At 39.1% G+C, this 13,987-nt stretch overlaps 1 protein-coding gene across 23 annotated transcripts in view; it reads left to right on the top strand.

Annotated features, from left to right (window-relative positions):
• The window catches only part of Dop2 (dopamine receptor type D2), a 572,837-nt gene that overhangs the window by 166,056 nt on the left and 392,794 nt on the right, over positions 1 to 13,987 (top strand). For 2 of the 23 annotated variants that reach the window (XR_004227943.1, XM_032601351.1), the window contains 2 exons: positions 3,406 to 3,653; positions 3,840 to 4,608. Coding sequence is in view for 4 of the 5 variants with exons in the window: in XM_032601351.1 (XP_032457242.1) it covers positions 3,439 to 3,653; positions 3,840 to 4,047 (423 nt within the window). In the remaining variant the exon portion in view is untranslated. 23 annotated transcript variants of the gene reach the window in all.

Here is a 13,987-nt window from a genome sequence, read left to right as displayed (position 1 = left end):
ACCAGGTAATGCCCATGTCATCAAGTAAAATCGACTAGATTGGTTTTGAGGTTGACGTGGCCAAGCAACGCCAAGCACAAGACTGAAAGTAGTAAATAAAGAAATTTCTGCACCAAGCAGCCCAGATACAATACTTCCTAAAAGCAATAAGAATCCAATGGTGAACCATACCCAAAATTGAAATGGGGTTATTAGTACACGTAAACTGATTTGAATTGTCTTCGGTATTAACCAAACAATTTCTACCATCTGAAAATAAACAACACGTTCTTAAAAAAGGAAACAAGTAAAACAAGATTGTACTAAAATCTTATACGTTTAAGGTAGTTCACTGGCTGCAGTGGTGCTCAATCAAGGTTTTTATTAGAAAATTATTTTTTTAAGATATTATGCAGTGTTATTTAATGTCAAAACCTTACAATTCATAGTATCAAACATTAGAATGGTGATATGAATTGTTTAGAGTACAAAATACTCTCAAAACTTGTAAGAGAGAGGAAGACTGCGGACCTATATAGATATACTGATAGCATGGGATGAAAACTTTGAATTGTTGTATTTTAAAAAAATGCCTCACTTGCCCTATCCAACTTTTTCTCCATGATTTGTATTGCAAGAAAACTCGCGTCGCAATTTAAGTAAACGTCCTTAAATTCGGACTTGGTATAGGCTTCCCATGTTAAAATACAAAATTTCAAGGTTCAATATCTCAAAAAATCATGTCGCTTGGGGGGTGAAAAAATACCACTATAGAGGACACTTAATTGAACATGCAAACAAAGTTCGAGCGATATTCTAAGAAAATAAATATTCCAGTGAACTACCTTAAATAATAGATAGTAATGGTATGCTATAAATAATAATACAATTTTAGAAAAAACACTGCTAGTTTATTATTCATTGTAATTATTCGAAGAGACATTGTAACGCCCCGTACAAGCTCCGCAAAAAACTATACAGAAAAAAAAAACTAAAATTTATTGAATGCATTTTTAGATTTTACGCGAGTATCGCGCTCCCCCATTTTCAACTAGAATAAGCCCGCGCTACAGCTGACAGCGCAATTTCAGCAGCGCCACGAGCCAGCGAGCGTCGGTAGCAGCAACACTGAAAGAAGAGGGAGAGCGCGCAATACACCATGTATATATGTATATAGAAGCGGCGAGCGCAGCGGCGCAAGAGAAGGAGAAGCGGAGGCGGCGGCGTAGCGCGCGCATATTATAAATTATTTGTATGAATAGGTTTTGTACATAGGTGTGAATGTCTGTGTGAAAGTGTGAATGTTAAAGTATTTTCGGCGGCACGATCCCCGCTCACTCCGAGGCCTATAAAAGAACCCGCACGGACAGTATGAGCTCACTAGCTCCAGCACAACTTAGGCGCCTAGTTAAAATTCCCGAGCAACTTATGCCTCGAGTAAACGACTTAGAATATTTTCGAATATTTCTACACTTATAAAAATTTAGAGTTAGGCACGATATCGCATCATAAAGCGTATCAGTCCTAGACTTAGAAAAATTCTAATTCTTGTCAAAATAATTTAGAAAAATTTCGTTACCTAATTTAAACTTGTAAAATTTCGTATACGATCAGCGTGCGGAGGACGAAAATTCCCGCCGACGGCAACGACAGCGGTAATTCGCATTATGTTTCCCCGGGCTCGTGCAGCAGCGTCTTTGGCCGCGTCGTCGGAGTGCTGCAATCGTTAACGAAATAGCGAGAATTCGAGGAAATAAGACAGCATTTTTGTTACTTCTTCGGTCACTTACCGAACGTGAATTTTTGTCTAAGTAATAAGTTTTATAGACCACCGAGAGATACTTCGAAAGCTAGCATACCTCCGAGAGTGTTTGTCGACGATCGAAGATCGCTCCGAGAGTATTTGTCGACGATCGATAATCCTTCCGATATAATGCTCGACCACGGAGAGCTTGACCTGTAGATCGAGCTCTTGCATATTTTAGTTACAAAAATGTTTAGGCTACACACGCGTCAGCAAATCTCGCTAATATTTCTTTCTTGTCTATATAGGGTGATTTTCCACGTTGCCAGCCAATGTATCAGGTCCTATCGATAAAGCTCTTGCATATTTTAGCTACAAAAGTATTCATGCTAAACACGCTTTTGCAACATTTGTATAAATATTGCTGTAATTCATAAGAAAAAAAATATGTAACTTCCATAATTAGCTTGTTTTTCATTATTTCAGTCAATCGTTACTCAATACTTGTTTCATTACGCTAAAATATATTTTGACTTAATTTATAACAAACTTCTATCCTGTTGCACATTTTATAAGTGTATTCAATAAAATTGAAGACCACTGTATCGTTTCTCAAAGTTATTATTCGTTTATGAAGACTAATACAGTTCAAATATCGCGCGCTTCTCATGCGAAGGGTATCACATCTTAAAAGCTCACGCAAAGAGTAGTGCAACTTAAAAGTTTCTGCGAAGAGTAGTACAATTTCGAAACTTGAAAGCTCCTGCGAAGAGTAACACAATTTTAAAGTTCCCGTATACACTAGCACAACTTGATTTCCTGGAAGTCCTTGTCTTAAATTAACAGTTTTTGAAGCTTCCTACCAACTGGAAATGATTATTTTGTTATTTGGAATATAAAATATGAAATGTTATCGTATTTTTTAGCAGTTTATAATTGTCTGAACACATAATTATAAAAAAATCTGAACTAATTAAAAGTTGTCGACTTGTAGTGTCCGTCTATTGTTGATTTTTTACGTGAGAATGGTTCTAAACACCGTTAAAAGAAATATGTAGTTACTATGGAAACGCCAACTTTAAGCAGATATTGATTTTTCAAAGATCTCTTAAGTATTGATAGCGACGTTCGAAGAGACAGCGAATACACACGGTCATTTAAAAAAGTTAGTTCGAAAAAGTTCATTATACTGAACGGATACGACACCGCAATGCCGCTTGACGCAAATTTAGATTATTCGTATTTTATGAAGAAGCGTGATCGACTTCTAAAACTTATTCAGTTTTTAAAAGATAATTTGGAAGTGACTGACGAAAATGTGGCATCAAGAACAATCCAGGAAAAAATAACGAGAAATGGACTTGGACTTCGTAATACTTATTCTGTCTCTGCAATGGCTTGTCTTGCACAATTTTTTGCAACTTCTGGCGGAGTTTAACATTTTCGCACTGCATCTCTAGAAATGATAGCTGGTCACAGAGCTTTAGCATTGTACATCATTCAGTGAGTACATCAATCTAAATACAAAATTTCTTATAAATAAATGGTGTAACCATTGAATATCGCGTCAAAAGACACATGTCCTTTTGAACTTACTCGTGAACGAATGAAAATTGTCATTAACAAAGATAAGTCTTTTTAACGGGGGAAAAAAAATAATAAAGCCAATATAAATTTTTCAGCTATCTAAAAAATGTACCAGAAGTTCCAGAAAAATGTCCATTTTTCAAATGCTCTCTGATAACAGCAAACTATACCCATGCATTTTCAAACTGAGGGAAGTTGAAAAGGTTTCAAAAGAGGAGAGTCGAGCAATGCAGCATGTTCTACAATCAAAAAACTACTACAACGATTACTTTGATTTGAAGCAAAGGCCAGTTGATCCATCTTGGAGAGAAGACGATTTTTTGATTGGGGTTCGAGATTTCATGTAAGTATTATATTTAGTGTAAAATTAAATTTTACGGTCCTATACTCGACAGTGTAATAGTATATTCTCCACGAGGAGCGTAAAATGCCTAGTGTAGTTTTCGCCCGGAGGGCGTACAGTACGCACTACTTATTATTATTATTATTATTATTATTATTATTATTATTACTTTAATTTTATTTTCAGTCAACATCAAATTGCATTTGACGAAAAGAAAGAAGAGAAACGATCAAAAAGAACAGGTTATGAGACTGAGGATAAAGACGAAGAAGCTCAAGGGCAAGAAGGAGAAGTTCTTATTGCAGCGTTTCGCCAACCTACAGACGCCGTAGATCGAATTCCTGAACAAGCTCCAGTAAAAGAAGAAAGTGTGCCTACTGATCGATCTCGGTGAACAAGCAGTTCTCCTGTAGCAGATCATGCCCTAGGAGAAGGTGGTGGTACACAGGTACAAGAAAAAGATGATTTCGGAGCGTTGCGCCAACCTAACAATGCTGTTGATGAGACGTCAGCTTTATAAGGAGGCACATTAGATGCAACAGACCATGTTCTAGAAGAAGATGTAGGTGCTCAACGTGAAGAGGAAGAAGATCACGTAGGGTTGTGCCAACTTGCATGTGCCGTTGATCGAGAGCTAGCGCCAGCTATTAAAGAAGAACGCACGCTAGGTGAGCTACCTCAACGAGCAGGCAGATCGCCTTCATCAAACCGTGGCAAAACCGTGCAAAAAGAAGAAAGCCTTGCAATTGACGCGCAATGCCGAGGACGAATGGATAGTCTAGAAGATGCCTCATGCACAGTGCAGATTCTTCGTCGTACAACAAGAAAAATTAGAGCACCTAAGAAATTAAACTTATAATGACTAACATAGCTCTACTTTGTATTTTTGTCTGTCAGACATTTCTTCAAAAAAGTAACAATAATAATAATAATAATAATAATAATAATAATAATATGTACCAATTTAATTCATAACAGTATATTACGATATATCGTTATATCGTTTCATATATATATATATATATATATATATATATATATATATATATATATATATAAGTGGCATTAATAGTCCACTACGGTCTAGCGTGTATTAGCACCCGAGAGTAAAGAGGAAGCTACACGCCGTTCTGTTATAGACAATTTATACCATAAGTATTGTTCGCTATTATATAGCACTGAATAACATTAATCAGCTGTCCCTGCTATCCCTTTTTCCTACGCACTGTATATTTAATTAAAAAAATCTTATTTATTTAAAACATTTAATTCAAAGATAAGTAAGACCATCGGAGAAAGGCGAGCAAAAGCAGGAATAAATCTAAAACCAAAACGCTTAAACCTAGCTACCCCACGTGTCGCGATTTTTAATGAGAATATGTCGGCACTAAATCGACATTAAAAATCGCCATACGTGGGGTAGCCGGATTTAAGCATTTTGGTTATAGATTTATTCCGCGCTATTGCGCGTCTTCCTCCGATGTGCCGATGTGTTTTTTAAATAAATATTCTCTAATTAAAACTTACGATGTGTGGAGTAACTACGTTTAAAAGTTTTCGTTTTAGATTTATTCCTTGCGTTCGATCACCCTCTTTTGATGTCCTCATTAAAACTCATGACGCGTGGGGTAGCTGGGTTGTTTGACATTTCCATACATCCCTCATCCACCGTAGTGATTAGGGGTTCAGGATCAAACTCGTCTACTTCTTTCTGCATCGTCCGGCCGTCTACTTCCTACAGCATCGTGCGGTCATCCTCTGGCAGTCTCAACCCTTGCCCTATGTTCCTCTGCATCAGGCAGGGGAGCTGGGCTCAGCTCAACCTACGTTCCTTTGCATCGGTTTGAGGAGCACTTACATTAAACGGGCACTGTTACGGCGGGTATCCTTACTTCTAAGTTTTCTCATTACGATAGCCGCGAACGACGCCACAGCCTTCCAGTTATTGGTTGACTTCAGCATCAGCCCAACGAAGTTCTCGGGCGTGACGGCGTCACTTAAAGTTTCTAAGAGAATTTCTCTTTCTGCGGCAAACCGTGGACACACTGTGATGATGTGTTTGGCATCTTCGAAGGAATTCGGGCAGGTTGTGCAAGTAGCTTCGTTGTCCAACTTGAAGCGGTGTAGATAATACCTGAAGCAGCCATGCCCCGTCAGTAGTTGGGTTAGATAAAAATCCAGATCGCCATGTCGTCTGTTTATCCATACTCCTATATTAGGCACCAGACGGTGTATCCATCTTCCTTTTGTTGACGCGCCCCATCTACGCTGCCACGCTTCCAGAGTGCGTTGACGCTCCTCCTTTTTAATTTGTGCCCTTGTCGACTCTTCTACATGAAGCCTCTCAAAGAGCCTTACCCTTTCTTCTGCTGCAAGATCCAGCGGAAGAATTCCCGCAAGGACCTCGATAGGATCGCTAGAGGTCGTTCTGTATCCGCTAGTGATGCGTAAACAGTCCCGTCGGCGTGCTGATGTAACCTTCTTAGTGTACATCTTCACCGTTGCTGCTTCATGCCAGACCGGGCGGCATACAGTGTAATTGAGTCAATCACGCGTGCCAGCAGCTGTCTCTGTGTTTGCCGTGGTCCGCCTATTTTAGGCATCAGTCCCTCTAACGCATTCGCCACCTGCGATGCTTTCCTGCCGACTCTTTTAAGGTGTTCATCGAACCTTATTCGGGCGTCGATTTGTACTCCTAGGTATCGTATGGAAGGCGCCGAGATAATATCGCTGCTTCCAACCCTTAGAGTAATGGTCTCTACTTTTTTCCGGCTTGTCACCAGGACCGCTTCCGTCTTGTGGTCTGCCAGTTGGAGACCAGCTGTCGTGAGCCAGCTTCTGATGCTGCTGATTGCGTCGTTAGCGTAATCGGTAATCTCCTCCAACACTTTACCGGTCACTACTATCGCAATGTCATCCGTAAATCTTAATATTGGGAGGTACCGGAATCCTCAATACCCCGTCATACATGATGTTCCATAGTGGTGGGCCTATGACTGACCCCTGTGGAACGCCTGCAGTAACGCCGTGTTTCACAATACCGTCATCCGTGCGATATTGTAGTGTCCTATTGCTTAAGTAGCTTGCCACTATTTCCCGAATATAACATGGCACCCTTAGGCCTTCTAAGGCAGTGATGATTTGGGGCCAACGTGCAGATTTAAAAGCATTTTTAACGTCCAGGGTGACAATAGCGCAGAACTTCTTAGATCCTCGCTTCCATCTCTTGCCGCTAATTGCCTCGCGTGCTGTGTTAACCCCTAGCATGATCGCGTCTGTGGTGGATTTGGCTTTGCGAAAGCCGAATTGACGTACTGATAACCCTAAAGGCCGCTCGGTGAAATCTTCAAGTCGTCCGACTATGATTTTTTCAAGAATCTTCCCTGGGGTGTCTAACAAGCAAATAGGCCTGTAGGACGACGGATCTTCCGTTGGTTTGTCACCTTTTGGCAGCAGGACTAGCTGTTGTAGTTTCCAGCGTTCGGGAAAGATGCCCTCCTGAAGGCACGCTTCAAAAAATACTCCAGGGTTAACTTTTATTGCCAGCTTGAAAGCCTGGTTTGGGACGCCATCTGGGCCGGGTGCAGCTGCGTCCCTGGTCTTTGCACAGGCTCTTCTGAGTTCCTCTTCAGATAGAGGTGAGATACTATCTGGTGATGGGGCTTTCCAGTGAACTTCACATTTATCGTCTTTGGGAAAGAGGACTTTAATTATCCGGCTCAAGAATTCAGCTTCGCATGGTGGCGCTGCTACTTTGCCCTTGAGTCGCGCCATGACCGCTTTGTAAGGACGACCCCACATGTCCCTGTTTACTTCCTCACAGAGTTCTGAATTACAACGTTTTTTGCTCGCTTTTATTGCTTTACGGAGCCTCTTCCGTGCCAGCAAGTATTGTTCCCTTAAGTTTCCTCGATCGTTCTGGGCTCTTTGTGCGAGTCCTCATGCTCGATGGAATTTCTTGCGCAGTTCATCTATTTCACTTGTCCACCAATATGTTTCCTTGTGCCCTTTTTTCGTTTGTATGGAACGTGTCATGGATGCATTACACGCCTCTGTAACAAGGGCCATAAGAGAGTCGGCCATGGAGTTGGGTGTACCCGCACTGAGCCCTTCCCCTTCCATCATGACCTCAAAAGCTTCCCGATCTAGTGATTTGGCCTTCCATTTACGCATATTATACGTCTTCGGACAACTCGCAGTCTTGTTTCTATCAATTATTTCGTACAATATAGCTCGGTGGTCACTGTGCGTATATTGATCGCTTACTTTCCACTTCTGCAGGTAAGTGTGTTTCCTCTGTTGTTAGTTGAGGTACTCCACCAGACGATGGACCACACATTAAAATCTCCGGCAATAATTAGGGGTCTTTTGTTGGCTGCTTCATCCTCTACTCTGGTAAGTAGCATTGCGAAGCTTCAGTAAGACTTGGAGGAGCATACACGCTAAAAATGTATATTCCCCTCACTTTTACCCAGGTATATAGCTCTCTTTGGTCGTGTGGTCGTGCCCTGCTGCTGTAATCGGTGAACCATTGCTGTGTGGCGTCCCTGTCTTTGTACTACGCTGGTCTTGCTTACGTTGAACGCAGCTATTCCAGTTAGATTCCACTGACGCAGCTCCTAATGCAGTGGCAGGTGCTGTATCCAGTATGGAGGTATCCAGTGTCGTGAGTTTGGCCCTCACCCCCAAAAACCATGGGGCTAGCGTCGGCCACCGGGGCTTTCACTCGATCGGAACCGACGTCGGGATTATACTGTGAAGCCATGCCCGCTTGGGGTAGTTCTGGTCAAAACTCATTAGTCATAGTTGTTCCCCTATCCGCAACCCGGGGGTGGCGCCAGATGGCAGAAACCAGCGGAAAACTCCACACTGGTGTGTGTGCGCGTGTGTGTATATATATATATATATATATATATATATATATATATATATATATATATATATAGTGTCACTTTGAAATGCACTTTTAAAATGCATATTGTTTATGCAATAATGTAATTTCGAAGAATTCATTAATCCCTTTAGGTCACAAAACACGAATCGAATGCAAAAAACCGCATCTTACGTTCAAAAAATCGATAGTTTTTAGCGCTTTATTTCCTCAACTATTACAGCTATTGAAGAGTAGCGCGCGAGTCGCTACGGAGAAATGTGTGACTACAAAAATAACAATTTCAAAAAAAAAGAGAATTGAAGTGTTTCACGTCATCTCATCTCAAGCTGTCGCACGAGGAAAATCGCTTACAAGATTTTAAGGACATGGATTATCTCATCTGGATTTTTCTGATAGCTCTTGGGGGAGCGGACCAGCCTGTTTATATCATCGTAAGTCACTAATTATACATATAGAAGTACATACAGATATGAGTCTATCTCCGCGGCCGACAGCGCGAACGCGAAATAAAATCTTGCGTACTCGAAGTGGTTTCATAGCATATACTATATTTCGCTTGCGCGCTGTCGACCACGGAGACAGACTCGCGTAGTGCGTGTTTTTGAAAACAGGCTGTCTAAAGGTCCGTATTCGCGTACGCGAAGTAAACCCCGTTACTATATATATATAGGGTGACCCAATTTAAACGGGCACCGCTCATAACTCGTCAGGGACAGCCACAATCGAAAAAATGGTAGAGACCAAAGTTGTAGGATATCGAAGGGGCAACCCGATGGTGACCTTGGATTTGACTTTGAACGCGTTTTTCAAGGTCATTTGAAGGTCAACTTTGGTTTTTTAAATAGGAACCCCATTCTTTTATTGCGGGAATGGAAAGAGCGGTAAATTTTACGTTCAGAATGGTATGTTCGGTTGCGGCACTGAAGGTCATCGCAAGGTCATGCAGCCAGAATGAAACCCCGCCTACGTAATTCCTCTAGCAACGCCAAATTAAAAAAATTGGTAGAGACCAAAGTTGTAGGATATCGAGGGGACAACCCGATGGTGACCTTGGATTTTACCTTGAACGCGTTTTTCAAGGTCATTTGAAGGTCAACTTTGGATTTTTAAATAGGAACCCCATTCTTTTATTGCGGGAATGGAAAGAGCGGTAAATTTTACGTTCAGAATGGTATGTTCGGTTGCGGCACTGAAGGTCATCTCAATGTCCTGCAGCCAGAATGAAACCCCGCCTACGTAATTCCTCTAGCAACGCCAAATTAAAAAAAAGTGGTAGAGACCAAAGTTGTTGTATAGGGGGGGGGGGGGGAGAATTGTGACCTCGAATTTGAGCCAGTCCTACAAGGTCATTTCAAGGTCAAATTATTTTTTTTCAAACTTTACTTTTACTTTGTATCCGAGATGAAATCCCTTCTTAAATGTTCTCTGTCCAGCGGCCAAGACGCAAATGAGCCCTCGCTAGCGTCCAAACATAAGTCTCGCTATTCCCCGAATGATCCCTTCCGACGGTTAACTTGCGAATGACTCCTCTAGGTGGTCGCCACCTACCTACCCGAACTCCTGATGTGCGAAAAATAAAAATGGCTCCCGAAATATGCCTTTTAAAATAAGTCCCGCGCTCAGTCTTGCCACCGCGACTCCGTCGAACCTTCCCTTACGACGCTTAACTCACGAATGATTTTCAAGCAGGCGCCCCGGCCCCGCGCCGTACCTGCCGCCCGAACTTTCGATTTGCAAAAATAAAAATAGCCTCCGAAAATTGTCGAAAGAGTCTCACACTCGGCCTTCCGCCAAAAATATTAACGAAAATTTTTATTAAAAAGCCAATCATCGATACAGAAAAAGATTAAGTAAAACATCGAAGTATTGTAGAAAAACGTCAAAGTTTGATAAAAACGTAAAAAAAATATTAAATGTTTTATTTTTAAAAAATCATAAATTGATAAACCGTAATGCCAAAATATGAATAGAATTTTACAATAAAAAGCCATCGATACAGAAAAAGAAAAAGTAAAACATCGAAGTATTAAGTAAAAAAGTTTTTATATTTATTTTACACACATTTATTATTTGAATCAGAAATAAATTGCATTATGTTTTTTTAAATAACGTTGTTGTTTTTCCATTTAATTTATTCATAAATTATTATTGTTTTAAGTATACATAGATATACATACATACGTATGTTTGTATACATATGCTATACACACATAAATGTAAACACGCATGTTGAAAATACATATGTATAAGCAGAATTATAAAGTTTGTAATACATACCATGTCGTCACACAGATTATACATACAATTATTGGCAACAGTTAATATAATTATTTAGTGATAATTCCACTGTATAAATATTTTAATTCTATTAGAAATATTTTTGCAGCAGAAATTGGTAGGTACTTAAATTTTTTGCACTTTTCTATTAGATAAGTAATAATAAACAACCAACAACACTAAAAAATGTATGTTCATTATTTAAACTTGTACAATATGTAAGCTGTAAAATATTGTATTTAACACGATAATAATTAATTAATAACATACATATTAATATAAAATATTGCATCTAAAGTTATGTTAATGTAAACAAATTTTTATCTAACGTAACAGAATATTTATTATTGTTAACAAATGAAGATTGTACTTTTTACATCATTTCATTTAATATTAAAAATAATACGAATATACATTTTCTATTAAAATTTTTGTATTAATGTCTTGTATAAAAAAAGTTCTGCAATACGTAATGAAGGTATTTCTTGAAGAATCAATTTACTTAAAATTAAAAAATGTTTGATATAATTTCAAGTCATAGCGATTATTCTAGAAAATATTGTTTAAGAGCTAAATATTCCGATTAATTACCCATATTTTAAATGTATGTATAAGTTTGATTTCACTTCATAAAATTTAATAAGTTAAAATAAATCTTTTACTAAAATACAATTTTAACTATTTTATAAGTTATCTATTAAAATTTACTTTTAACACTTTTGGAATTACAAAATATTTATTTATTATCTATTTCATAAAAGCTTCCTAATCAATAAATTATTTTATAATAAAAAATTAATAATTACTATTTGCAATTAAATAATTGTTTAAGTAGTTTTTTATTTATTATTTTTTGCAGAAAACAGTCTAAGTTCTAGTAATGCAGTAGAATTTTTAAATTTATTTAGATATTTATCGACTTCAAATACTAATTTAATAATTGAAAATATGTGATTTGAGTCATTTTTTTTATTTTTGTAATATTTATAATCCAAGTAAATATGCCGGACTATAGTCGAAGCGAAATTCTTGATATTTTATTGATTTTGGGAGAGTGTCGAAGAAATTATAATGCAGCAGCACAATTATATCGGAGGCGTTTCCCAAACAGAAATCATCATCCATCTCGAAGTACGATCCAGAGAATTGAACAGCGAGAGAGGCGAGGACCTCAAAGATCATGGTACGCTAAATGATTAAAATCTTTTCTTCTATTTTAAATTTACTACTTCGTTTAAAGTGCAACATTTTACACGCTTTCAGGATCCGGAGTCGAAAAAGTGGGTGCTCTTTGAAAAAAAATAATTTGACCTTGAAATGACCTTGTAGGACTGGCTCAAATTCGAGGTCACAATTCTCCCCCCCCCCCCCCCTATACAACAACTTTGGTCTCTACCACTTTTTTTTAATTTGGCGTTGCTAGAGGAATTACGTAGGCGGGGTTTCATTCTGGCTGCAGGACATTGAGATGACCTTCAGTGCCGCAACCGAACATACCATTCTGAACGTAAAATTTACCGCTCTTTCCATTCCCGCAATAAAAGAATGGGGTTCCTATTTAAAAATCCAAAGTTGACCTTCAAATGACCTTGAAAAACGCGTTCAAGGTAAAATCCAAGGTCACCATCGGGTTGTCCCCTCGATATCCTACAACTTTGGTCTCTACCAATTTTTTTAATTTGGCGTTGCTAGAGGAATTACGTAGGCGGGGTTTCATTCTGGCTGCATGACCTTGCGATGACCTTCAGTGCCGCAACCGAACATACCATTCTGAACGTAAAATTTACCGCTCTTTCCATTCCCGCAATAAAAGAATGGGGTTCCTATTTAAAAATCCAAAGTTGACCTTCAAATGACCTTGAAAAACGCGTTCAAGGTAAAATCCAAGGTCACCATCGGGTTGTCCCCTCGATATCCTACAATTTTAATCTCTACCAATTTTTTTAATTTGGCGTTGCTAGAGGAATTACGTAGGCGGGGTTTCATTCTGGCTGCATGACCTTGCGATGACCTTCAGTGCCGCAACCGAACATACCATTCTGAACGTAAAATTTACCGCTCTTTCCATTCCCGCAATAAAAGAATGGGGTTCCTATTTAAAAATCCAAAGTTGACCTTCAAATGACCTTGAAAAACGCGTTCAAGGTAAAATCCAAGGTCACCATCGGGTTGTCCCCTCGATATCCTACAATTTTAATCTCTACCAATTTTTTTAATTTGGCGTTGCTAGAGGAATTACGTAGGCGGGGTTTCATTCTGGCTGCATGACCTTGCGATGACCTTCAGTGCCGCAACCGAACATACCATTCTGAACGTAAAATTTACCGCTCTTTCCATTCCCGCAATAAAAGAATGGGGTTCCTATTTAAAAAACCAAAGTTGACCTTCAAATGACCTTGAAAAACGCGTTCAAAGTCAAATCCAAGGTCACCATCGGGTTGCCCCTTCGATATCCTACAACTTTGGTCTCTACCATTTTTTCGATTGTGGCTGTCCCTGACGAGTTATGAGCGGTGCCCGTTTAAATTGGGTCACCCTTAAAATATATATATATATATATATACAGGGTGAATCGTAGTCGTATATATATATGTATATATATCTATCGTGAATCGTAGTCGTATATATATATATATATATATATATATATATATATATATATATATATATATATATATATATAGTTAAGTTCAAGAGTCGTCAGAATGTGTGTAATCGCTGTTATCGACGCAGGTTTTCTCCTTGTGAGTCAGAACAAGAGTTTTTCCTGCGTCACAGGTCTCGGCCTGAGCGAATGCGAGAACAACGAAAGCGTCAATTGTAAATACCTTCGACCGGCGAAATCCGGCTCCCAGGTTCGTCAGCACGCTTCCCTTCCTTCTGGCCCTGGTTATAACGGTGGACAGTTAAAAGAATAAACTTGCCGATATAGGCGACTTGTTACATATAATTGTGAGATTATTTCACAATCGAACGCGTGGTATTGTTTACAGCCGTGCGCGGCAAGCTATTATAGGCTCGTGAATCATAGTCGTATATTTGCGAGTAAGACGGACTACCGAAAATTCCGTAATTTATGATCAAAAATGTGTTTTAGTGTTTCAGCAACGTAGAATTATCGGCGCAAGATTTTTGCGATTAAACACCCAGAGATTTTAATCAT

This window comes from Nasonia vitripennis (genome assembly GCF_009193385.2).
Source record: "Nasonia vitripennis strain AsymCx chromosome 1 unlocalized genomic scaffold, Nvit_psr_1.1 chr1_random0006, whole genome shotgun sequence".
NCBI lineage: Eukaryota > Metazoa > Arthropoda > Insecta > Hymenoptera > Pteromalidae > Nasonia > Nasonia vitripennis.
Note: the sequence above shows the minus strand (reverse complement) of the source record. Positions and strands in the feature narration are given on the sequence as shown.